The sequence below is a fragment of the Galeopterus variegatus genome, unplaced genomic scaffold (genome assembly GCF_000696425.1).
Source record: "Galeopterus variegatus unplaced genomic scaffold, G_variegatus-3.0.2 Scaffold10882, whole genome shotgun sequence".
NCBI lineage: Eukaryota > Metazoa > Chordata > Mammalia > Dermoptera > Cynocephalidae > Galeopterus > Galeopterus variegatus.
The window spans coordinates 3,437-30,653 of NW_007736993.1; the positions used below are offsets into that span (position 1 = coordinate 3,437).

General features: G+C 37.6%; 2 protein-coding genes across 2 annotated transcripts in view; both read right to left on the bottom strand.

Annotated features, from left to right (window-relative positions):
- Positions 1-4,315, bottom strand: part of LOC103610287 (interferon-induced guanylate-binding protein 2-like) — a 5,490-nt gene extending 1,175 nt beyond the window's left edge. The window contains exons 1-3 of the mRNA XM_008594486.1: positions 4,132-4,315; positions 3,537-3,779; positions 1,057-1,337 (exon numbers count right to left, since the gene is read on the bottom strand). Of these exons, the coding sequence (XP_008592708.1) occupies positions 1,057-1,337; positions 3,537-3,779; positions 4,132-4,315 (708 nt within the window). The remainder of the gene's footprint in view (positions 1-1,056; positions 1,338-3,536; positions 3,780-4,131) is intronic.
- A 1,858-nt stretch (positions 4,316-6,173) lies between these two features.
- LOC103610288 (guanylate-binding protein 4-like) overlaps positions 6,174-27,217 on the bottom strand; it is a 46,083-nt gene continuing 25,039 nt past the window's right edge. Inside the window, exons 6-14 of the mRNA XM_008594487.1 lie at positions 26,689-26,969; positions 25,578-25,790; positions 24,550-24,652; positions 24,001-24,194; positions 23,184-23,355; positions 22,620-22,828; positions 9,961-10,153; positions 8,791-8,918; positions 6,174-6,320 (exon numbers count right to left, since the gene is read on the bottom strand). Of these exons, the coding sequence (XP_008592709.1) occupies positions 6,174-6,320; positions 8,791-8,918; positions 9,961-10,153; positions 22,620-22,828; positions 23,184-23,355; positions 24,001-24,194; positions 24,550-24,652; positions 25,578-25,790; positions 26,689-26,969 (1,640 nt within the window). The remainder of the gene's footprint in view (positions 6,321-8,790; positions 8,919-9,960; positions 10,154-22,619; positions 22,829-23,183; positions 23,356-24,000; positions 24,195-24,549; positions 24,653-25,577; positions 25,791-26,688; positions 26,970-27,217) is intronic.

Here is a 27,217-nt window from a genome sequence, read left to right on the forward strand (position 1 = left end):
GCTCAGCCAGTGAGCGGGAACCGGTCTGTATGTGGGATCCGAACCCTCGGCGGGAGCGCCGCCACACTTCCCAAGTGGCGCACTACAGCAGTGTGCCACCGGGCCGGCCCCAAGTATATTCTTTAACATGAGAATATTTTTGCATATTTTTTCAATATAGGGCTAATAAAAGTAATGAAGATTGTACCATAGGTATTTTCAGTATTTAGAAAGTTTAATAGAACAGCACATTTATCTACATTAAATCACTCGAGACACTTAACTATTAAGCTTTTTTTCTTCCTTAGGTTGGAAACATGCCAACTGTCTGCTGACATTGACTGATTTCAACTGAACCTCTGAAAGCATCAATGTATCATTTGTAAAATCCTGCCTTGCTAGCTAGGGGAAGGACTGTCGCTTTTCAAGTGGCCATTTCTCATGCAACAGTCCCTCCTTAACTTAAAATAAGGCAGACTCTAAAAACATTCTCAAATAAAATTTGAGTTAAAGAGGTTGATGTAAAGGGTATGGTTTTGTACAGGTCTCCTATTTTTCAAATGTCTTGTTCATTGTTCGAATTGTGGATGATGGAGCCGGAGCATATAAATAGTATAGCTTTGAAGAACGTGTGTGTGCACATATGATTGCTTTCTCTTTCTTGTTTTCTGAATGTTTTATCATTGGCTTACATAAAAACAACAAATTATTAGGGTTATTTAAAGATAATTTAATCCCCACAGATTATTAGCAGGGAACATGAAAGCAATGTGTATATTTTTTAATTTTAAAAGAAAAAATAATTGTTTATAAATGAAGTTGCAGAATTTACTTATGTGCTTAAAATATGGTATCCAGAGGGAGAAATTAATAAAACTAGATTTTTTTGTGAAAAACTTGGCTAGGTATGGTGCCATTTTTTGTAGGTCTAAGTCTAGGCATATTCTAATCTTTTAACAATGATTACAAACATAAACACATAGTGGACTTCAACTGTTTTGGAGTCGAGGAAGAATTATTCTTTCCCCCCAAAGCCCATACTTTTCTGCCTCTCATGACCTAGAGCATGAAATATACCTTCAATTTTTTCTGGAACTTCTGGTCAACATCCTTCAAAGAGTTCTTCATGAAGACTTCAATGGCCTCTCTCTCACTGGCCCTGTGCAGGTCCAGCAGCTCGTGGAAGGTGTGTGTGGGCAGCTGTACCTTCTGGCTCATCTGCTGGTCATAGTGGGCAATGGCCTTTTGCACTGCAGCCGAGTTCTCTATCTGCACCAAGGCCAGGACTGCGTTCTCCATGCGGGGCAGCTCCCCACTGCTGATGGCATTGACATAGGTCAGCACCAGGCACTTCAGACCTACAAAAGGAAATTTTTATAAAAAACAGTGGCCATCAGTTGATGGACAGAATATTCTGCAGGCTTTTCAAGTGAGTGCCACAAAGAATAGTTTTAAGGATTTTCTGAGGAAGAAGAGTGATTGAATAATTTGTTAACTTCTAGATCCAGAGGAGATTAAACTTTCTCTTTCCTCTTCTTTCCTTCACCCAAAATGAATGTGTTAGAATGAATGGATCAGGATAAAGACATTGCAGGGGCTGAGATATTAGGTCTAGGTCTTTTCTTACTCTTCTTATATATCTCTCTCCCTCTTCTCCCTTTATTTCCTTCTCCCCCTTGTTCTCTCTCTTCACTCCTAATTTATGAAAAAGGCCAAAGAGAAAATTTAGCCTTTTTTTTTCCCCAGAGGTGCAGGCCACTAATTCTGTGTCTGGCTTAGATGAATGGGTCTTCCTGATGGGTATCTTCTCATTAGAACTACATGTAGGGAGAATGAGTCATCTAGGTTTTCCCAGGGCTTCGCTGGTTGTAGCACTGAAAGTCTCACACCCAGGAAAACTCACAAGTAAGTGTTCTTTGTGACTCAATACTGGACTTTCTCTTCTCTTTGTATGTTTTTTTTCCTTTTTGTCTTTTTTTCGTGACCGGCAACGGAATTGCAACCCTCGGTGTCGCGCCCGCACCGCGCTCAGCCAGTGAGCGGACCAGTCTCTATATGGGATCTGAACCTTCGGCAGGAGCACCGCCATGCTCCCAAGCGCCGCACTCTACCGAGTGCGCCACTGGGCCAGCCCTCTTTGTATGGTTTGAAGTACCTTCTCTATAGAGAGCTTATGAATTTTATTTTTTGCTTTGCCATTATTTTTAAGCTTTGGATTTGTATATTTAAATGCCTGTATGATACCCTTAATAAGCTCAATATTAAAAAGCCAAAATGTAGACAACTTCATATACTCTGAAACACTATTCCTTCTGCTGATATTACCATCTCAGTAAATAACATCCATTCGAGCATTTGCTAAGCTCAAAACTCTGGAAACAGGCTTCACACTTCCTTGTTTTTATCCCTTTGTACCTGCATATTCCCTCCATCATCAAGCTTTTTGGATTTGCCATGCAAAGTATGCTTGGATCTTGTCCATTTTGACCATCTCTGCTGCCATAATCTTAGCCTAACAGAATCTGCATTTACTGCTAAACCATTGCAAATAGCATCATTCTTGTCATTCTCTCCCTTACAGCATTCCAACACATTATCTACAAAATACTCAGAAAGATAGTTATAGATATAAATTAGATAAGTTTCTCTCACTTCCAAAAATCCTTCAAGACCCTCCCACAGAGCTTAGAACAAACTCTAATCTCCTCCAAATCACCTGCCAGGCCTTTCAAGACCTGACCCCTGCACACTTCTCCAATCCTGACCCACTCCTGCTCCTTCTATTCTTGTTCCAAACACCTCCTTCTATTGTCTTCAAGTTGCAATGTTCTTTTTTGCCTCACATCACATTACCTCTGTCTGTAAAGCTGGTCCTCCCTGTTCTTCTGGCTAACTCCTACCCATTTTTAAGTTCTCATCTTACATGTCGCTTTCACAGAAAATACTCTCTATTTCCCAATCTAAATTACATCCCACCTGAATAGATCCCTTACTCTCTCATGGCGACCTATTATTTTCATTTATTATGTCAATCACTATTTATCATTATGTATATTTTTACTTTTAAAAAATATCTTTTGCTTCCATTATGCTGGAATGGGAATAGAAATCACAGTTACTTTATCCATCATTATACCCGGTGGCTGGTACACTGCAGGCACTCTAAATATTCTTGAATTAACAAACAAGAGAATTTTGCTACAATTAGTGGCAAAGTCTCACTTACATATGGTATTTGCTTTTTTTCTGACTTTGTTGCTCTGTGCACATCTCCTGAAAGGCTATTTCATAAATGGAGAGCTGAAAAGTTTGTGGAGAAGGTTTTTATAGCACAATTGAATTCTAGTTTTTTTTTCCCTCCTTGCTGTTCTAAATATAATGATACTAGAAATAGTTTTAGTTCTCATTTAAAGTTCATAATGTGATGTTTGTGTTGTGTTTTCCTTGGCATTACTGGACTATGTATTTGTCAGAAGTGACCCTTATGCCTTCATTTTTTGTCCTCCACAATGGGCAGAAGGAAAATCCAGGTAAGAAGAGGGGAGAGTGTGACTCACGAGGCCCATTGACTGTGATGCCACCTGGGAGGGTCTTGGCATTGGAGTGGCTGAGGATGTAGGAATAGAATTCTTTAGTTTGTTCGATGAATTCAGGGTTCAGATCTTCCTCCTTTAGCTGCTCCAGGTGGACAAGGTACTTCCTTGGAGCGGGCCGGTCGAAGATGAAGCACTTCCTCTTTGGAAAGAACTTTCGGATGCATAACCGAAGCTCATTAAAGTCTTTACTTTTTTGATCTGTACCTGCCGGAATGAGATTAGAGATTGTACAGCATCAAATGAATTACCTCAAATATATGACCCCTCAATTTCATAATTTTAACAAAGCTTATGTAAGGAGAAAATTGACTATTGATGAACGAGCAATAAAAATTAAAGGGGTAGAGAAAGAAAGGTCTTTCTGCAAGAAGAGGTAGGTAATGCAATTTAAAATTGGGTCCAAATTATTTATTGAAGCAATGTTTTCATTTCCTCTAACATAACAGGTAGGTTAGCACAGTGACAAAATTATAATATTCAGCACCTACACAGGAAAAGTTATTCTAATATTGTTGTCTTTCTATGTGTAATCCAACCAATGATCAGGCCCAGTAACCTTGTTTTAGCTTCAGCGAAAGCTCTAGGTACTCATCAGCACTGATAGGTTGTCCATTTGCTTCCAGTTCCAGGGGAAAATCTCTCAGAGTCCACACAAATGCTGGAAAGAAGCTCACGAAGTCAGCTGAGTCTTCTACCTCACTATTATCAGGTGAGGAATTTGCTCTTATTCTATCTGTCATCTCTGTCAAATAGCTGAGATGCTAAATTAAGAAAACTGGAGAAATGCTACTTTTAATGCTGTATTTTTTTCCCAGTGCTTACCTAAAATATTTTTTCTTTTTATTAGCTCATTTATTCATTCACAGACATTCACTTACAGAATGTATTTATTTACAACCATTTATTGAGCATCTACTATGAAACACACACTGTCCCAAAGACTGAGCATATTGCAAAGAAAGAGACAATGTTACCATCGTAGATTTACATTCTAGTGATAGAGGCAGACAACAAATAAGTAAACAAAAATAAAATAAAATCTCAGATATTGGTAACAATTGTCTTGGAGAAAAATTAACTAGGCAAAATGTTAGAAAATAGCTGTGTATGTCTGCATGTGGGGTGGTTTGTGTAATTGTCCAGGTAAATTCTCTCGAGGTTGTATTAGATGTGATTTGACTGAATTAAGGCAGCTGTCCATGTACAAATCATTGGAGGAACATTTCAGACAGAGGCCAAAGCACCTGTAAACCATTAGATGGAAAATTACTAAGTGTCCAACATATATCAAGTAGTCCAGTGTGGTAGGGTGGAAGTCCCAAAAGAAATAGGGGTTGGGACATATAAGCTCCACAAACCAAAGTGAGAAGTTTAAAATTTAATCTAAATTTAATGGGAAAACTTTGGTGGGTTTTGTGTGAAGAGAGAACATATATTTTTAAAAAGGATCATACTGGCTGGTATCACATCTGTGAGGGTCAAGGGTTCAAACAAAGAGACAGTTAGCTAGTGGAGCAGGTAATCAAGATGAGAGAGGATGGAAACTTAGACTAGAGTTATTGTGGAGAAGGTGATGAGAATTGGTCAGTCTGGGAAAATATCTGTTAGGAACTGAAAGGATTTGCTTACTAATAGTTTCTAGGATATGACAGAAGAAATAATCCAGGAAAATTCCAAGATTTTTGATCTGAGCATCTTTGTGAACAATGTGGGAATCTACCATGACAGGAAAAACTGGAGAAGGAATAGTTTTGGACAGAAAAATAAAGAATTTTATTTTGTATATTTTGAATTCAGGATGTCTCTTACACATCTAAATGGAGATGTTGCATCTGCAGTTAGATATGAAAGTCTGAATTTGGTTGTGATTGGAGATACAAATTTAATAGTGATTGACATATAGGTGCTACTGAGAGCCTTGAGGATGGATGAGATCGCCTAGAGAATGACGGGAGAGAAAAAAAGAGAAGAGGCACAATAACTAAAGGGCTATTTAAAGACCAAGAAGAGAATGAAGATGTGGCAAAGTAAACTGAAAAGGTGCACCAATGAGGAAGGTGGATAATTAGAAAACTATGAAATCTAGACACCAAAAGTAACAACTGTTACAGAAAGGAGGAAGAAATCAACTTTATGAAAGGCTGTAAGAGGTCAAATAGGATGAGAACTGCCCATTAGATAAAGGAATGTGAAGTTGACTTGATGAAAGCTAATTCACTGCAATATTGGAAACTATGTTCACGGAAATGGTGAAGTTGCTGATAATGATCTAGAGTAGGTAATGCAGGAGGGTGAAAGATAATGAAGACATGAGGAGGTGATGGAACTGAGAGACCAGAGTGTTACATGAGTATATTGGTTTTTAGTCTCTAAAAAACACTAGGAGCTGAAATCTTTAACAAATGAAGAGTGTCTTTACTGAGAGGTTGGTAGATGACTGCAACAAAGAAAGGTGATATGAAACCCCTACCAACAATTCCCACATTTTCCTTTAAAAACATTGAAACACTTTTTTTCTCTCTGCCCCATCTGTACCACCAATGGCAACTCAGCCTCAGGGAAGTTAAATCTGATAGGATCTTCATTCCCATAAATTCCTCAATGAAACATGGTAGTTTGGTCCTTGAAAGGATACAGTAGCTGCTCCAAGGCATGATTGTCGATGGTGCCCATACTGTTGTAGATGAAGGTGCTGCTCAGCAGCATGATCAGGACAGAGATCCACAAGTCATTCTCAGGATCACTCTAGAAACACATTAGAGGAAAAGGCTTGGGAGTTTATTCTTTAGGAATTTTTTTGATGGTGCCCATACTGTTGTAGATGAAGGTGCTGCTCAGCAGCATGATCAGGACAGAGATCCACAAGTCATTCTTAGGATCACTCTAGAAACACATTAGAGGAAAAGGCTTGGGAGTTTATTCTTTAGGAATTTTTTAAGATATTCATTCTCTTAGTCTTTCATTTTACTTCAACTATTATATTGACATTTCTTGCAATCTCATTTCCTCATCTATAAAAGGATGCTAATCATACTTTTTTCTTAGTGTCTCCTTTTTGCCCAATAAGATGAAATAAGATAACATATATAGAAAAACTAATGCAGTATCTGATGTACAATTAGATGCTCTACATTAGTTGTTAGCACTTATTCACTCAACACATTCGAGGGGTCTTCAAAAATTCATGGAAAGATTCACATTATCTTTTATTCATTTTTTTCCATGAACTTGTTGAAGTGTTTGTTGATCATGGGCTATATAAAATATACTATGCTTGACACTCAAATCAACTGAACACTCAAATTATATTCAATTAAATTCAACAAATATTTAGAGGCACCTACTAAGTGTTCGCATGGTTCTTGTTACTCTCAAGGTGACTATTTCAAAATGATGACAAATTTTTAAAATGAATTCAACAAATTTGTCACTATCTGTGAAGAGCTTACATCTTAGTAATGGATATAAGTAGTGCAACCTATAGCCATACATTAAATTAAAAATAAGTCTGTCAAAGAAGAACATAAGCTATCACAGTTGGAGAACAAGTATATGATGTGAAGAATTCCTGGTAACCTTGAGTTGGTGTTAAAGAATTGGTACAATGTGGACTTGAAGGACTGACAGTATCATGCAAGTAGCAAGACCAGCAGAAGCACAATCAGAGATGTTATACTTCAGGAGTCCTTTGCAATAAGCATGGAGTTATTTAGTTTGCTGGAGCAGAGGTTAGAAGGCTAGATAGTGGCTCTTGTGGTGAATGATAGCTTTAAAGGCCAGGCTAATTTGTATGTGTAAATTATAGCATAATCCAGAAATTATTTCTTGTGTAAAACATGTGAAAATTTAGCACTGAGCCTTTGAGTAAAAGCAAAACTAGAATCTATGCCTAGAAGATTATATATGGGAGTTTAGGGGAGAAAATACTTTATTCATTACTTTTTCCCCTCATATTCTAGTTTTTATAAGAAACCAATTAGAATAGTAATTAGTGGAACCTGTGATAAACAATGAACTTCTTAAATATTGACACTATAACTTTATTTGATATATAGTTTACAAGGGAAACTGAATATCTAACTACTTTTTAGGTAGAAATAAAAAGTCCATACTATTCCCAAATAAATCTCAAATTAAGGCAACAAAAAAAGACAGGAATATTATTTATTCAACTTATTATTATAAAGCCAAAATATAAAAAATCCATCTTAAAATGTCTGTTGTAGGAATAATGCGTAGTTTCATAGAACCAACCACAGAGGTGTTTCAAAGCCTTCCAGAATGCTTTGTGAGTAGTTTAGACGAGCTTCACCATGAGAAATGTAAATCTAACTCCCTAACTGGAATGCGCCCTTCACCTGGTAGCTCAGAAGGTGGGCCAGAAGAAGCCCTTCCTCGTTCTGTTGGAAGGGGTTGATGCTTCTTCTCTTTCCTGCCAAGGCACCCTATACATTCCTGTACGTGGTGGGAACAGTGATGTGCTGTTTGGATCCACTTTCCGACTGAAGGATTTATTCCCTCACTGTTGTGAGAGGTGATGGAACACAGCCCTCAGGTCTCAGTTCTTTCAATGAGAAAGGCTTCCAGGACTGCCTTCCGATTATTGGTCATTGTTCCAATTTGGGATTGCTTGAAAGGGTCACTCTCATCACAGAGCTCCACTATGAAATTGACAGAGGCCTGCAATTGTAGGCTTCTGTCTTTTTTTCCTTCTTTCCCCTCCATTCCTCAGGTGTTCTGCCCAAGAGCTCACCCTAACAACTGCCCTGCATGTTAATCTCTATTCGGTCTGCTTTCAAGGGAGCCCACCTTGTTTTAAATATCAAAACACCAACAACACTGTAGTTAAGTTTGACTGTATACACGTGGTCTTCTGAATGGGACTGAAGGCTCTTTGAAGGCAAGGCCTTTGCTTTGTTCACTGATAATCTATAGTTTCAAATCCAGAGGCCTGGAACTAAGTTGCTCAAAATTACTTATTAAATTGAATCAAATCATTCTCCACAGTGCCAGGAAATAAAGATTTTTACCTAATGTACCACAATGTGTGATTTTACCTAGAAGTGAGGTTCAAAAAGATCAATGCTCACCTCATTCTCTATAGTTGAATTTCTAGATGTCAAGAATAGATCCCATAAGTTAACTTACAAATAACTGTTAAGAAATAAAGAGGAATCAAGAGTAAAAGGGATCTCTGTGTGACTCTCTGCCTTACCTTTTCTACATCGCCCAGGCCCTCAGTGTCCAGAAGGACCAGGGTGTGGCTGGGCTTGCAGGGGTGAGGTGCACACCACATCCAGATGCCCTTGGTTTCCGACCGCACCGTGGAGCCTAGAGGGAAGCCTGAAGGGAAGAGGAAACAGCAACATACATTGACAGCAGGTAAACCAGGCTGCCTGGGGACTACAAGTCAGACTGGTAGGATTGGAAGTACCCAGGAAACAAAATTGTGCTTTCTTCATTACATCAAGACGGTCCTATTTTGTATGCCAAAAATAGTTTGAAAAAAATGGTGAGGTTCAAATTCCAAGAGGAGTGGATTGAAAGTAAACATAAAGAGGCAAGAAGTGGAAAAAGGAAATCAAAACACTATAATTTTGTTTTACAAATTGATAATAAAACATTGGGTGGTAGCCACAGTGGAATGTGGAGTTGGGGGGATTTTTTTTTTCCTTTTTGTCTTTTTTACTGACCGGTAACGGGATCGCAACCCTCGGTGTCACGCCCGTACCAGGGACCGGCAATGGGATCGCAACCCTCGGTGTTGCGCCTGCACCGCGCTCAGCCAGTGAGCAGGAACCGGTCTCCACATGGGATTCGAACCCTCCGTGGGAGCGCCGCCACGCTCCCAAGTGGTGCACTCTCCAGTGCGCCACCGGGCCAGCCCCTTGGGGGGATTTTTAAGATGACAAATAAAAGTAAAAGAGGGTGGGATTCTCAGCATCAATAGGAGAGATTTTCCTTAACAGGAGTAAAACAAGAATAAGGAGCAGATTACAGTAAGGTAGATAAGTTGGTGTTAAGAATTAGAAATTTTGGGGCCGGCCCGGTGGCGCATGCGCTAGTGCGCCGCTTGGGAAGCGCGGAGGCGCTCCCACCGAGGGTTCAGATCCCACATACAGACCGGTTCCCGCTCACTGGCTGAGCGAGGCGCGGGGGCAACACCGAGGGTTGCGATCCCGTTGCCGGTCCTGGTCCGGTCCGGGGGCAACACTGAGGGTTGCGATCCGTTGCCGGACATGGAAAAAGACAAAAAAGACAAAAAAAAAAAAAAAAAAAGAAGTTTCGTCTGAGAGAAGCTGGATTCTCACGTGACCCTGGAGGAGAAAGAAGATGAGCTACAGCAGGATCAAGCACACGGCCCCTGCCTCAGGACAACACTCACCTCGGTTCTGTCTCATCAGGCGGTTCATCAAGTAGGATTTTCCTGTACGGTACAGCCCTACAATGGCCACCACCACCACAGGCTGAGAAATCTTCTCGAGAATCTGCAAAGCTTGCTGATTCACTGACAGCTGCATGTTCTTGTTTTCCACCAGACATATGGGGGCCCTCATGTCTTCAGATGCCACGGTGGCCTGCCAACCCAAAAAACCTTGCAGTAGAATACTACATCCAACTCATTTTAAATTATGATTATTCAAGGCACATGCATATCAGGTTCCTGTTGGTAACATGTTGCTTTACCTTTCTGGGGCTTCCCTTTATTTTTTCTAATTTTTCCCTTTTGGAGTGCAAATATCTTTCATATACCTATCCCATCACTGTATTTTGGAAGCAGATAACTTTTTTTCTAGTTCCAAAGAAATTTTACCCCAGGATGGATCATACAGAGACTCATCCAAGGCTGATTTAGATCACTTACATTTAGTGAATGATTTGTCAGAGATTTTATAGTCAGTCCACGAGAGAAGTAGGAATTAAAGAGTCATCTGTCTTGCTATACTTATCTGCTACAAAATCTTAACTGTCAAAATCAACTTCCTCAGATAAACATTATTTTTATATGATAAGTTTGTTGATAGAAAAACTGCAAGGACTCTCTATGGCCTAATCACATGAGTCTTTGTAATATACAGTGTGACTAGACGGATACTGTTATTTCTGTAGTGTCATCTTGTAAACCACCAAGATGTTTCCAGACTGCCCAGTCTATTTAGTATGTGTGTCTCCTAGTAAGGAACTTCAGCTCATTTTATTTTTTTTGAAAGGCTTATCAGCCCATAACATTCAGTCTTATTTAGTGATATTATGTATTCATTATGTATTTGATGAGTCTGATGCCATCCAGTGCTGGGAATATAAAATGAATATAGAATCCCAACTTCAAACTGCCATGGAATATGTATCAGCCAGGATTTAGTTCATTTTTGAATAATAGTAAAGCCCCAGAAAATCATTACTTAAGGCCCTGAAAATTCATTTTCCTTTGTTGTAAGAGTTCAAAGGTAAAGAGTACATGGATCTGTTTCACCATAGGGTCAACTGGTGCTTCTATTTTCTGCTTAGCCTTTTTTTTAAATGCCATCTCATGTTCTAAGATGGGTCACCATCATATGTGTTTCCACTCAGTAGATGAACAGAGGAGAGAAGAATCTAGGTCCTGTTCCTTTAAAGACATATCCTGGGTGAAGTATCGTGCACAAATTACTTTGGCTCAGATTCCATTTGCATGAATTACATCCCATGGCCAGTCTGTCTGCCAAGAAATCTTTGACGTTTAGTCTTCCTAGTGCCTGGGCAAAAATTGGGTGTTTTATTACAATGGGAGAAAGAGAGAACAGATACTGGAAGATAAACAGCAGTCTGTCAAAGTAACCATCAGTGTTTCAAGATTTTATAGTATATTGGAATAGACAATACTGTACATCATTGTGTTGTAGCCTGAGTATGAAGAGTGCCACAATAGATACATATAAAAACAGGATTGTGTTGGAATAAAAAGAAAGGTGGTCAAATATAAATTGAAGGAAAAATGAAGAAAAGATTCTAAAAAAAGGCATTGAGAGATAAGCAGCAGAATGTCAGTAAAGATGGTGTGAGAGGGAGTTAAAAGTGAGAAGAAACAACATATTGAGTGAGTTAGAAGATTAAAATGAGAAAGAAGCATTTAGGATGACTCAAAGCTTGGGTAACTGAGTAAATATTATCCCAAAATAACAAAAACAGACATAGGTATATAATTTTAGGAGATGGTAAATTTTTGGGGACATGTTTAATTTCAGGAATACTTATAGAACATTTGTCTGGAATTGTGTGAATCTGAATATAAATCACTCAAAGTAGTAAAGCATTTATCCCACAGTTTATCTCACTCATTTGTTTTTCTTGAGGGTCAGTTATGTGGGACAGGAGCAAGGTCTATCTTGCTCACAACTATTAACCCAATTCTCAGCACATACCAGGCACCAAATAAACATCTGCTATTTCAAATTGATATGTAGCTCAGAAGAAAGTTGGAAAGTTGTATATGATAGACTGTAGTATATGCACTGAAACTGCACCTTCTATCTCTGTGCCCAGTGGATTCATAACATAATGGATAGATAAGAGCAAGGGGCTCACAATGGAGACCTGAGGAAACTAACACTTTGGGTATAACAATAGGCAATATGGGACATGAGGGAGACTGAAAAAGAGTGGTCAGAGAAGGTTGTAGGTGTTCCAGAAGAACATGTCTCAGAATTCTAGGAGTGTATCAAGATGAGGATATGACCAACAGTGCTAATACATAGAGATTACATAAGAGAGGGAGCAAACATATCCTCCGGTTCATAATATTTATTAAGTTAAGAAATATGTACTGAGTACCTGGCAGGTACTGGTACTCAATATCCAGTAGTGAACAAAATAATTGCAAGTTTCTGCCTCATGGAGTTCTACTCTAGTTGGATGAGATTGATAATAAATAAAACACATAAGCCTTACGACCCAGAGAACACAGAGTTAGCAACAGAAAATGCCTGTAAGCATTTGTTCCTGTTTATCTTCCAGCATCCTTTTCCTCTTCTTGGGTCTTCTGCTCTTCTTGGGTCAGGTGGGACTGGTGGTCAAGTCTCCTTATCATAAAGGCAGGCACATGGTGCAGGGTAGGCAATCATGGAAGCTTCTAGAAAGAGTCCCATTTTCCTTTATTCTCTTAATGTTGTGTATTACTTTGGTGATATTCATACCTGGAACCATTCTTGTATATCACTTGGTCATGTTTTATAATCTTTTAAATATGCTGCTGACTTATGTTTGATAGTATTTATTAAGGATTTTTGCATCAATGTTCATAAGGGATATTGGTCTGTAGTTTTCTTTTCTTGTATTATCTTTGTCTAGCTTTGGTATCAGGAGGGTAGCAGAAGTACTCGGAAAAATAATCCATGTCCTTTTAGACTGAGTGATCTAATTTTGACGCTATTGGTGCTGTGGTTCCATATAGGCTGGGCTTGCTGGAGAATGAAGCCATCATGGAGAAAGCAAATCAGAGGAGTAGATATGAAGGAAGAATGAAGGGAAGTGGAGGTCAGGGTAACAACCGACAGAAAAAGAGGAAGACATTATTCAAATTCCTGGGTCCATCTGTCCTTGAAGCCAGTTTGAAACGTAAATTGATAAAATTCCATTTTTGTTTAAGCAACCAACATTGGGTTTACGTCCTTTGTAACATCAAATGTCCAGTTGTAATCGTGGCTTATCCTGATGATCTGGATAATTAAAATTATAATTCAAACGTAAGCTGGATGCACTTTCTTCAAGGAGCACCTAGAATGGTTTGGTATAAGAGGCTCCCTATACATGTTAATTGAATAAAAGAATGAGTGGTATGTATACAATAAACCACATCTGTGTGCAATTATGCTTGGTTACACTAGTGTTTCGAGGAGGCACATCAGCAGCTTCTCAGAACAAACAGATAAATATTGGTTATCCCTCCTGGGTTTCCAAAGTTACTTTTTCTTAGATTCTTATGTCTTCTCAATAAAAAGATACTCCACTGGTTTGGAATAAATGCCCTGCTTCATTGCTTCATCTAGAGGACCAAAGATATCCTGAAGTAAAGCCAGGCAATGATGCTTTCAAATTCTATTTACAAATGTCATCCCACCTTTCTTCCAGCCTAGTTTTGAGTGTAAAAATAGAAATTAAACAGACTAACAGCTACTCCAGCTATTGCAAGGCGAGGCAACATTTGTTATTTTCCATTTTTGATTATAGCCATCCCCACAGGTGTGATGTGCTAGCTCATTTTAGTTTTTTCATTTTGATTTGCTTTTCGCTTATGACTAAAGATGGTGATTATCTTTTCATGTGCATATTGGCCACTTTTGTATCTTTTTGAAAAAATGCCTATTCAAGCCCTTTATCAATTTTTATTTTATTTTATTTTTTTAGGTTGTAAGAATATCTATTCTCAATATTAATTCCTTATCAGATGTTATTTGCAATTTTACTCTGTTGATAGTGTCCTTTCATGCACAAAAAATTTTAATTTTGATGAAGTCAAATGTATCTGTATTTTATGCTTTTGGTGGCACATCAAATAAATAATGGCCAAATCCAATATCATTAAACTTTTCATATATGTTTTCTTCTAAGACTTTTATAATTTTAGGTCTTACATTTAGGTATATGATCCATTTTGAGTTAATTTTTGTAAATGGTGTAGGGTAAGGGTCCAACTTCATTCTTTTGTATGTGGATATCCAGTTTCCTCAGCATCATTTGTTGAATAGAGTGTGCTTTCCCCTACTGAATAGTTTTGGAAGATTCATTGCAAATCATTTGACATATATGTGAGGGTTTATTTCTGGGCTCTTCATTTTATCCTATTGGTTTATATGTCTGTCTTTGTGCCAGTACCACAGTGTTTTGATTACTGTAGCTTTGTAGTAAGTTTTGAAATCAGGAAGTGTGAGTCCTCCAACTTTGTTCTTCTTTTTCAAGATTGTTTTGGCTATTTGGTGTCCTTTGAGATTTATATGGATTTTTAGATATACGGGTTTTCCTAATTACACAAAAAATGTCATTGGGATTTTTGTAGAAAATTCATTGACTCTGTAGATCTCTTTGGGTAGTACTGACATCTTAACAACATTAAGTCTTTCAGTTCATACACACAGAATGTCTTTCCATTTATTTGTGTCTTCTTTAATTTCTTTAAGCAATGTTTTGTAGTTTTCAGTGTATATGTTCTTCACCTCCTAGGTTAGGTTTATTCCAAGGAATTTTATTCTTTTTAATGTAATTAGAAATGTAATTGTTTCCTTAACATTCTTTTCTGATTGTTCATTGTTAATATATAAAAGTACAATTGATTTTTGCATGCTGATTTTGTTTTCTGCAATCTTGCTAAATTAGTTTACTAGTTTCAACAGGTAGGGGTGTGTGTGTGTGTGTGTGTGTGTGCGTGCGTGTGTGTGTGTGTGTGTGTGTGTATAAACTTTAGGATTTTCTACATGTAAGGTCATGTCATCTCCAAACACAGGTAATTTCACTTCTTCCCTTCAATTTGGATGACTTTTATTTATGTTTCTTGCTAATTTTTCTGGCTAGAACCTCCTATAGCATTTTGAATTGAAGTGGCATGAGTGAGCATCCTTGTCTTGTTCCTGATCTTAGAAGAAAAGCTTTTAGTCTTTTTAGTGTTGAGTACAATAGTAGCTGTGGGATTTTCATATATTGACTTTATTATGTTGATGTAGTTTCCTTTTATTCCTAGTTTACCGAGTGTTTTTAACATGAAAGGTATCAAATTTTGTCAAATACTTTTATGTTTTGATTAAGATAATAATGTGCTTTTTTCCCTTTATTCTCTTAATGTTGTGTATTACCTTGGTGATATTCATACCTTGAACCATTCTTGTATATCACTTGGTCATGTTTTATAATCTTCTAAATATGCTGCTGAATTATGTTTGATAGTATTTATTGAGGATTTTTGCATCAATGTTCATAAGGGATATTGGTCTGTAGTTTTCTTTTCTTGTATTATCTTTGTCCAGCTTTGGTATCGGGTAATACTGACTCACAGAATGAATTTGCAGTGTTCCTTTCTCTTCAGATTTTGGAACAGTTTGAGAAGGATTAGCATTAATTCTTTAAATATTTGATAGAATTCAACACTGAAGCCATCTGGCCCAGGGCTTTTCTTTGTTGAGATGTCTGTGATTACTTATATAATATCCTCACTAATTTTAAGTCCATTCCGATTTTCTATTTCTTCATGATTCAGTCTTGGTAGGTTTTGTGTTTCTAGAATTTGTTAATTTCACCTAGGTTGTTCAATGTTGGAGTCCAATTCTTTATAGCACCTTTTTAATTTTGTAGAATCAGTAGTAAAGTCACTACTTATTTTTAGGTACTTATTAATTAGAGTGCTCTCTCTTTTTTCTTAGTCAGTCTAGCTAAAGGTTTGTCAATTTTGCTAATCTTTTCTAACAACAACTCTTCATTTTGTTAATTTTCTCTATTGTTTCTCTATATTCTATTTTATTTATCTCGGCCCTAATCTTTATTACCTTCCTTCTGCTAATTTTGGGTCCAGTTTGTTCTTCTTCTATTCCTTATGGTATAAAGGTGGATTGTTGATTTGAGATCTTTCTTCTTTTTAAATATAAGCATTTATAGCTATAAATTTTCTTCATAGCATTGATTTAGCTGCATCCCATAAGTTTTGGTATATTGTGTTTTCATTTTCATTTGTCACAGATATGTTCTAATTTCCCTTTTTATTTCTTCTTTGACCCATTGGTTGTTTAAGAGTGTATTGTTTTATTTCCAGATATTTGTGTATTTCCAGTTTTCCTTTTGCCATTAATTTCTAGTTTCATTCCATTGTTACTGAAGAAGATATTTGTATGATTTTAATATTTCTAAATGTAGTAAGACATGCTTTCTGTACTAATTTGTAGTCTATTATGGAGAATTGTTATGTGCACTTGAGAAAAATGTGTATTCTGCTTTTGCACAGTGTGTTTGGTATATGTATGTTAGGTTCAATTAGTTTGAAGTGTTTTTTAAGTTTTCTTTTTCCTCACTGATCTTCTGATAGTTATTCTATCAATTACTGAAAGTGAGTATTGAAGTCCAATACTCTTATTATAGAGCTATTTCTCCTTTCAATTCTGCCAATGTTTGCTCCATATATTTTGGAATGCTAATTTTTAGCACATTCTTGTTTAAAATCCTTGGTGAATTGATCCTTTTATCATAATGTAATGTCTTTTTTTTTTTCTCATAACAGGTTTTGACTTCAAGTCTATTTTGTCTGATATTGGTCACCCCAGCCCTCTTTTTCCATTCTTTCACTTCTTATCTATGTGTGTCCTTAGATTTAAACTGAGGCCTCCATAGACATCATATAGTTGAATAATATTTTTATCTTTCTTCCGATCTATGCATCTCAACTGGGGAATTTAAATCATTTACATTTAAAGTAATTACTGATAGAGAAGGTCTAATTTTGCCATTTTGTTATTTGTTTTCTATATATCTCACAACTGTTTTGTCCCTATTTCCTTGGCTACTGCCTTCTTCTGTGTTTAGGTGATTTTTTTTTTTTTTAGTTTTATTTTATTTTGTCAATATAAAATGTGGTTGATTACTGTAGCCCATTACCGAAACCTCCCTCCCTCCTCCCTCTACCCCCTCCCTCCCAACAATCTCCTTTCTGTTTGCTCGTTGTATCAACTTCAAGGAATTATAATTGTTGTGTCTTCTTCCCACCCCTCCCCAGGTTGCTTGTGTATTTATTTACTTTTTTTTTCAGCTCCCACAAATAAGTGAGAACATGTGATATTTCTCTTTCTGTGTCTGACTCGTTTCACTTAATATAATTCTCTCAAGGCCCATCCATGTTGTTTCAAATGGCAGTATTTCATTCTTTTTTATAGCAGATTAGTATTCCATTGTGTAGATATACTACATTTTCTGTATCCACTCATCTGATGCTGGACATCTGGGCTGGTTCCAGCTCTTAGCTATTGTAAAGAGTGCTGCAATGAACATTGGAGAACAAGTATATCCTCGACTTGATGATTTCCATTCCTCTGGGTATATAACCCAGCAGTGGGATAGCTCGGTCATATGGTAGATCTATCTGCAACTGTTTGAGGAACCTCCATACCATTTTCCATAGAGGCTGCACCATTTTGGAATCCCACCAACAATGTATGAGAATTCCTTTTTCTCTGCAACCTCGCCAGCATTTATAATTCACAGTCTTTTGGATATTTGCCATCCTAACTGGGGTGAGATGGTATCTCAGTGTGGTTTTGATTTGCATTTCCCGAATGCTGAGTGATGTTGAGCATTTTTTCATATGACTGTTGGCCATTTGTATATCTTCTTTAGAGAAATGCCTGCTTAGCTCTTTTGCCCATTTTTTGATTGGGTTGCTTGTTTTTTTCTTGTAAAGTTGTTTGAGTTCCTTATATATTCTGGATATTAGTCCTTTGTCGGATGTATATTTTGCAAATATTTTCTCCCACTCTGTTGGTTGTCTTTTAGCTCTGTTAATTGTTTCTTTTGCTGTGCAGAAGCTTTTTAGTTTGATATAATCCCATTTGTTTATTTTTCCTTTGGTTGCCTGTGCTTTTGGGGTCATATTCATGAAGTCTGTGTCCAGTCCTACTTCCTGAAGTGTTTCTCCTATGTTTTCTTTAAGAAGTTTTATTGTTTCAGGGTGTATATTTAAATCTTTGATCCATTTTGAGTTGATTTTAGTATATGGTGAGAGGTATGGGTCTAGTTTCATTCTCCTGCATATGGATATCCAGTTATCCCAGCACCATTTGCTGAAGAGGCAGTCTCTTCCCCAGTGTATAGGCTTGGTGCCTTTGTCAAAGATCAGATGGCTGTAGGTGTGTGGGCTGATTTCTGGATTCTCTATTCTATTCCATTGATCAGTGTGTCTGTTTTTATGCCAGTACCATGCTGTTTTGGTTATTATAGCTTTGTAGTATAGTTTAAAGTCAGGTAGTGTTATGCCTCCAGCTTTTCTTTTTTTTGCTCAGTGTTGTTTTGGCTATGCGTGGTCTTTTGTTATTCCATATAAAAGTCTGGATAGTTTTTTCCATTTCTGAGAAAAATGTCATTGGAATTTTGATGGGGATTGCATTGAATTTGTATATCACTTTGGGTAATATGGACATTTTCACAATGTTGAGTCTTCCAGTCCAAGAGCATGGGATATCTTTCCCTGCTCTCTCCAGTTTAAAGGAGGGAATTGGTAACTGGCCTGCTACCTAGATAGTCTACTATATGTCTGTATCTATAATCTCCTGCCACAGGCATCTGTGGGTCAGCTGGCCTCTTATCCCCACCTGAAGTCTGAGTTATGCCACCTTCCATCCAACCTGAGACCTAAACTTGAGAAAACAAGGACTGGGCCTAAGGTAGCCCTGCACACGTTCGAATGTTGTAAATAAGGTCTGCTCTGTTCCCACAAATTTGAGGAAGGGAGTTTGAAAACTGGGCTTCTGCCTCTTTCAGACCAACATCATGCCAACAAGGGCAAGAATGGGATAAAGGTGAGCAAAATGGCCCTTTTAAATGTGGCTTTTTCTTATCTAGGGATTTGCTTGGTTGTTGTAGTCCTCTGACTATTTTTCAGAGCTCCTATAAGATTATTTTTAAACAATTCTTCTATTTTTTTTTGAGTCTCCATGGGAAATGCAGCTTGAAGCTTCCTAGTCTGTCATTTGCTGATGTTACTCTCACCATGGATCTTATTTTGATTGCACAGATTGTTTGAATTGGTGTCAGGCAAAATGTAGTAAAAGCTCCTCATGCTGGTATTTCCCACAACTGCTGTTGCCCACGGAGACACTAAATAGACCAAAAGAAACCATTGACACTGTTTTGTCACCTTTCCTAAACTTTCTTCTGCTATTTCCTGTATTCTTTGAGAGAAGTCTCATCTATTTTTTCTTTGAATTTCTAATAAGTTTCTGTCCTACTGCAAGAGCCAACACTGAAGAATTTCCTTAAGAAAGAAATTCTCTGAGAGCTATTCACACCCAACCTAACACTTGAGAAGACAGTACCAGTGAGGCAGGCTATAGCCTATGCTTGAGCAAATTAATAAAGGAATATAGAAATGGCCAAACAGCTGACTTCTAGTTTTAGTGAAATACCATGTGGAAGAATGGTTGTGAACCTGCCTTCTTACAAAATTGCTGAAGATGTGTTTGAAATAGATCTCTGGCTACTTGAACTATTTAGCAATTATTTATTAATTTACTATGATGTGAGAGACCCTTTACCAGGGACCATGTCTTTGGGTGCTTATAAACTTTATTAGAAGAGACAACTTACTGAACCTTAAAGTAGGTGAAGACTTCTTTTACTTTAGTTATTTCTTATTTCTGTTGCATCCTTGGCTGCCATTTAATTGCAGCTAGTTTGTTTTCTAAAACTTAAGGTGCAACTTGATAAAAGAATGTCCCAAAGGCAGAGGCAACTCAATTATACAGAAGCACATGTGAATTGTGCTGGTCATGTGTGTTGGGGAGATTTTATGGGAAAGTAGGACTTATTCCTGCTCCCTCATCCACTTTGCTAGAACAGCCCTAAGTACAGTGTGAGGGGTATTCCTCTGAGTGATACTAATGGGTCGATGTTAACAGGCTCAGCTCTTAGACTTCTCACTCTGGTGTCTCTGGTTGGTGAAACTGGAAGGCAACTAAGCTTTGCCTCACAATCTTTAAGAAAGCAAGGTTGTGTCCTTAAGACTTTAGAGGGAATGAAGAAATGAAGACTGATCACAGTGTTGCTGTCTGATGGGTCTATGGACAATGTGCAGATTCCTTCATTCTGTCATTATGTGGATATAATTTTCAGTAAGATAATGATCTTAATATAAAAAGCACAGTTATATTTAGCAGAAGTAGCCAGAACTGATAAAAGGACTATGGCAGAAATGAGAGGTTTGCATGATTCTGGAACTTTCTTTACCATTTAAAAGTCATAATTTGTGAAGTTGAGTATCTTTAATTTCTTCTTATATATCTGCTCATTTTTTGATGCAGTTGTTCTTTTTCTCAATGCTTTAAAGTGATTCTTATGCCTTAAAAATTATCTTTTTTGTGTGATATATATTAAAATATATTCCTCATCTTGCCATTTGTCTTTTTGCTTTGCTTATGTTTTCATATAAAGAGTGTCTTTTCATATGTAGTTGAATTATCAACTTGTCTTTTATGTATTTCCATTATGTCACTGTTAGAAAGGGCCTTCCTCCTCCAATATTTTTTTTTAACTCTCTCATATTATTTAATTTTATGGTTTAATTATTAATGTTTAAATTTTTGAACCACCTGAAATTTATTTGGTTTAATGTATGAAGGAGACTCCAACATTTTTTCTTTTTAGATTCAAACCATAGTCTAAACACTATTTGCTGAATATTCCATATTCCTTCATTAATATAGAATGACAAATTTATCGTCTACTGAATTTCTGCATGACTTTGTACTGATTTCTAAACTTCCAAGTCTACTTTATTTGTTTCAATATTCAGGTGCTGGTACCATGGTGCTAATTGTTAGGATGTGTTAAGTGTGGTCAAAACTAGTTCCCTTTCTTTTATCTTTTTGTCAGAATAGAACTGGATAATTTTGTTTGTGGCTTTTCCATGTAAATTTTAAAATAGTTTAAAATTTGTCCACTTCGTAAAATATTATGCTTGACATATTGATGTGAATCACATTAAGTTTAATAATAAATTAAATATTAAAATTAAATTAAACAGAACTATTAAGTAGTTTTGACATTTTTGTCTATTTTTACAAATTTTTGTGTCTTACACAGCATTTAAAAATTTTATTCATATGAATTTTATGTACTTCATGATAATTTTATTCTGCAGTATTTTATTGGTTTTGAAGCTACTGCAAATTTTGTCTTTTCTTTCACTATATTTTATAACTTGTTGTTTCTCATTTCTTTAAATTACTTTAATCAATATTAAATTTGTCTTTTCCATGGAACACCCTGATATATTCAGGTAATCACTTTTTAGTTTTAAACTTTTGTTAAATGAAACTAATATAGCACAACAAAATAAGCCTCATTTTATAACTTACTGAAAGTAATTCTGAGCCAATTTTATTTGCACTCTCAGAATTTTAAATCCTTTATCAAGCAGCTCTGCTTGGACCTATAAGAGGGAAGGAGTCCACTTTTGAAAATCCCCAATTATCAAGAGTTAGCATTTTGTATTTTATGCCCAGCAGCCCAGCTAGGCACAACTGTCTATTTCTCTAACATCGTCATGATCTTTGATATGGTTCTTCAATATTTCCATATGTTTGGACCTGAATAATAAGAGTATCCATGGCTTATAGCTTTCTAAGTTTTGCTGAGCACCATCTCATTAAGGGAGCAGAGAGGCTGGGGCTAGGTCAGGCCTGGGATCTTACCTGGGCATGTGTACCAGTCTCAAGGAAGGCCTTTGGAAGGGAACGTAAGTTTGGTCCTAATTAACTCTCAGTTTTATTTGAGGTAGTGTGACCATGCCCATCTAACAAATAATGGGAACTGCTGACCCTGCATAGAAAACTAGATATCAAGTTGCATGTTGGGCCATGGAAAGAATATCCTCTGTGCTCTACAGAATGACACACTCAGGTCTAGAAACAAAGATAGCAAATTTTAGAGGTTTCAGTATCTTGTATTCCATATCAGACCTAATCTAACAGTTTCAAGATTAAGTAGATCTATTTGAAGTGCCTTTGATGGTTGTACCAGAATCCTAAATACCACAGGACTAAGATCCTATTTGGGTCATTAGGAAGCCACCTTATAATCACCATAAATAGAAGCCCAGGGCCCTGGGGGATGCTATTTCTATACTCCAAAGTCTAACATTCACAGAAAGTTCTGGAACATTGTAAATTTAAGAGCCTCAGCAGGAAGAAGATGATTTGAGGCATTCAGTGAGTTATATGTCTTTTGTGTTTCCCTCAGGAAACACAACATTAGCTAAAATTTTGGCCATTCCCTTCCTGAGGAACTGTCCATCAGGCACTGCCCAGCCCCGTCCCGACTCACCTTCAGCTTGTGCTCCAGCATCCTTTCCTGCTCTCTCAGAAGGTTTTCTCTTTCTTGCTCCATCTTCTCCTTCAGTTGGGCCATGTTCTCCTGGAAGCTTCTTTCTTGAGTCTCCATCATTTGCTGCTGCTCCTTCTGTTTCTGTCTGAGCAGCTCCTGCTCCTTCTCAGCTGCCTCCTTCTTGGACTGCTTAGCTGTTCCACCAAGGTCTTAGAAAGGGAAGGAAACAATATTCAGGCCTAATCATTTTATGCCACAGTATTTCATTTGTTTTGATGCTATTTCAAATTTGTTGTTTTCTTCCATTACATCTTCTAACATTTGTTTTCCATTTTTCAAAATGTGACTTAAACTAAATTTGTCTTCTGTATGTCAGGCCCTGATATCCTTTGGTAATCACTTTTTATTTTTAAACTTTTGTTAGATAAAACTAGCATAACACATACTTTAAAAAATGAGCCACTGCATAACAAAATCAGCCTTGTTTAATACATTTCTAACAGGAATTCAGACCCCATTTTATTTGTAAGTTTAGAATTTTCATCCCTACACCAAGTGGCTTACCAGGACCTTGCATTTTGCCCACTAACAAATGGTCAATTTCATCAAAGATCCAAGAACCTAATGAGTGTTCACATTTTTCAGTTTTTTCAATCTCTTTCGTTAGTAGATATATCTGTGTATGCAATTCTTCAGATTTCATTTTAAATCCTTCATTAAGCAGTTCTTTTTGAACCTGTAAAAGGAAAATAGTCCACTTTTATTTTTATCTCAATTATTAAGTCAGAGTTTTGTATTTAACCACTTCGGCAGCTAAGCAAATGTCTACTTCTCTACCACCTTAGAGTTCTCTTTGATGAGTTTGTCCAATATTTCCATGCATTTTTCAGCTCCATTATAATCTTATGGGACCTCCACGTTATACACAGTCCTTTGTTGACTGAATCGTTTCTATGCTGTGTGTGACTGTACAGCAAGTTTCAGAGCTTTCAGCATCCTGTATTTCGTATAAGACCTAATGTGTACTTTCAAGACCAGATACATCTATTTCAGGTCTCTTTTATAGTTGCAACAAGAATCCTAAGGACTAGTGGATTAAGGCCCTATTCAACTGGGGCACAACGAGATGCCATCATCATCACAAATAGTAGTCGAGTGTCTTGGGGAATATTGTTTGTATACCCCAAAGTCTAACATTACAAAGGTGCTAGCATCTAACGAATTTAAGGGGTTCAGGAGGATCCAGATGGCTTGAGGTTTTAGTGAATCATGCCTTTTGTGTTTTCTTCTGTGATCATATCTTTGGTTAACTTTAGTCCATCCCTTCCTGAGGAACCAGGGCACTGTCTGTCAGGCACTGCCCAGCCCCGTCCCGACTCACCTTCAGCTTGTGCTCCAGCATCCTTTTCTGCTCTCTCAGAAGGTTTTCCCTTTCCTTCCCCATCTTCTCCTTCAGTCGTGCGAGATTTTCCTGGTAGCTTCTCTCTCGAGCCTCCATCATTTGCTGCTGCTCCTTCTGTTTCTGTCTGAGCAGCTCCTGCTCCTTCTCAGCTGCCTCCTTCTTGGCCCGCTCGGCTGTTCCACAAAGGTTTTAGAGAGGGAGGAAAACAAGTCAGGCCTGAGTCCTAACCTCCTGAGCTCAGAACAAACCAAGTTTTAAAAATGCTGGGAGGTAGGGGGATAGGGAATCTCTGAATTTTCCCACCACCTACACCAACAAAAGGAATTTCAGAATGTGATGGAAAAGCATCCACCTGATTGTCTGGCTGACACATAACCCCGAGTCCCTTGTTATTTACAGATTTAGCAGAGTATGTGTTCCACAGAAGGAAAGGGAGCTCCTTGTTGCAGGAAGGTTCTTTCTGTCAGATCACTCAGAGGGCACTGCAGGAACCTACCCATCCGGCTGGGACCTGCCCTGCCTCTGTACCTGCTAAGTCCTTCTCTCCGTCTGTGAGGGCTTTGTCTGACTGCAGGATGGATTTCTCTATAGCCGCCTGCGACTGCAGGAAGTTCTGGAGGACTTCATCTGCCTGGGGAACCAAGAAGGAGCAAATACATGTCAGGCCAAGAAGATGTAATCTTTTTCTGGGGAAATCGTTGTTTTATATTATTCTAAAGATGACCTTGTAAATTTTTACACAGTGCTTAGGATCTCCTAGCGCTTCATTTTCTTCCATGGTCACAATATACATTCTGAGCTCTTTTCTAAAACATGAAAAACCTCCATGGTAGCTTCTTTCCTAGCTCCCCAGTTTGGAATGGCTGCCAAGTACTCTGAGCTACCCTACTGGCTCTCTTACTTGCTGGCTGTGTGACTTTGGGCAAGTTATTAACTTCTCTGTGCATCACATTTCTCAATTGTACAGCGTGGATAATATTAGTACCTAATTTATATTATTCTGAGAATTAAGTTGATAATTTGATAAATGTACTTAACTATAGGTTACTTACTATATATGCATGATACAGGAAGGGAGTGTTCAATATGTGAGCCATTATATCATACTCATTATTATTATTATTATCATCATAATTCTTATCACTACTTTTACTTCCTGTTCATGCCAGGATGATAACCCTTTTCACACCATATCCACTTGACTCTTATTTGTTTGTATCTCAAGTGATGTCATCAACATCTTAAGAATAAAGTTTGTTTCTTTAATCTGTGTATACTTCGTACTTAGCTCAAAAACAATGACATGGTTTCATAAATTTAAAAAAAATATTCTCTTTAATCTGAAATTCTATATTCCATATCCTTTCTTTGGTAAGAAATATTTCTGGTCTCTTTAGGAATATCTAACTAATTGTGGATACAAAAAGCTAAAAGTATTGAGATAACACCATGCTTTATTTTCTCCTTACAAATGGTGCTGTACTCTTAGATTTTCAGAAGGGGCAAAAAGACTCTCTGACTCTACTTTGCTAACTACCCCGACCCCTATTCCTCACCTTAACTCCTTTCCCAGGCACTAGCTCATAGTCATGTTCAACCTTCTTCTTTGCTTCTAAGTAGAGACTGTGCCCTCCAGGAACAGAGAAAGTGCCTCTTGAAACACTTTCCATCAGGGGCTCTGAAAGCCACTTAAGCTCAGCCTGGCAAAATTTGACAGATGCCTCTTCATTCTGCAGTGAGAAATCTTCCTTCTTTTTCTCTATGGTCTCCTGACAGGAAAATAGAATAGAAAAAAGTTAAAAGGGAAAGTCTCACTGTGAGCCTCTTAGAAGAAGCAGTGTGATGGCCCCTGAATGGACTGGGACATGGAAAGGTCCAGGAGTCAGAAGACTTGTTTTAGTCTCAGTTATGACCAGTTCTGTGTGTGACCTCTGGAAAGTTTCTTAATGACCTTGGGCCAGTTTAATATCTATAAGAGATGTGGTTGAAAGACATGAACTCCACGTTTTCTTTTATAGCAGTCTGATTAGCAGTGATCCAACCATCAACAATGAGCAATAGAAGTTGAATTGTGGCTGGAGATAGAGTTTCCTCAGAGAAGTTGGGTTGCTCAGGATAGAAACATATACATAGAAAATCAACCAAACAGTAATGACTCAAGTGTACCCTGAACAGATTTTGGAACTCTTCATAAATTCTTCCGATGAGGATTTAAGTGTGTGAAAATATAGAAAAGAACAAATTTTCTTGAAATTGCATATTATAATCTAACGGGATGGATCCTGCAAATGACAACAAACTTTATGAGTAGGAGGCTCCCCAGAGGCTTGCAGATACGAATTCAGTCCAGTTGACCCCTTCTTTTTAGCTTTGGGTTACTCTGAGCCACCCCATGCCATAATTCTCACCTACAGATTGGTGAGTTTATTCATGTTTATTGTTTCAAACTGCTAAATTAATGGTACTTTTTAATGCATCAATATAAAATTAATAAAATGTTCATTTTTTAATAAAGGGATGAGCTATGGCCCTATAGAGAGTCCCTTCATTCATAAGAATCCAAGTTCCTTCTACAATGGTAAGAAGATGAGCAATAGGGTCAAAAGGCAGCTAAATCATCATTCCAGAAGGGCAGAAATCAGGAAGGATAAGTACTAAAACAGGTACCATGAGCTTCTTCTGGAATTCTTGTCTGTCATCTTTGAAGGAGCACTCCATGAAGACTGAAATGGCCTCCCTCTCACATGCCATGTGCACGTCCAGCAGCTCCTGCAGCGTGTCTGTGGGGAACCTCATGTGCTGGGCCATCTGCTCACTGTAGTGGTTGGCTGCCTTCTGCACGGCCACTGCGTTCTCACGCTGGGCCAGAGTTGTCACTGCGTTCTCCAAACAAGGTACTGATCCACTGTTGATGGCATCCACATAGGTCTCCACAAGTATACCCAGCCCTGAATAAGCCAAGTATTTATAGATAAATATCAAGTTATCACTTACTGTTTTACAGGATTTAGGTATCAACATTCTGAAAATCACCAAAAAACCTACTTAGCAAAAGTTTTCTTTTCTATTCTTTTTTTATTATACCATCTTCTTCAAATAACTTTATTTTTTTCATATTCATTATTTTTTGGTCCTTCAATTCATACACTACAATTTAAATTACTGACCACCACCAATGTGATCAGTGATTTTTGGA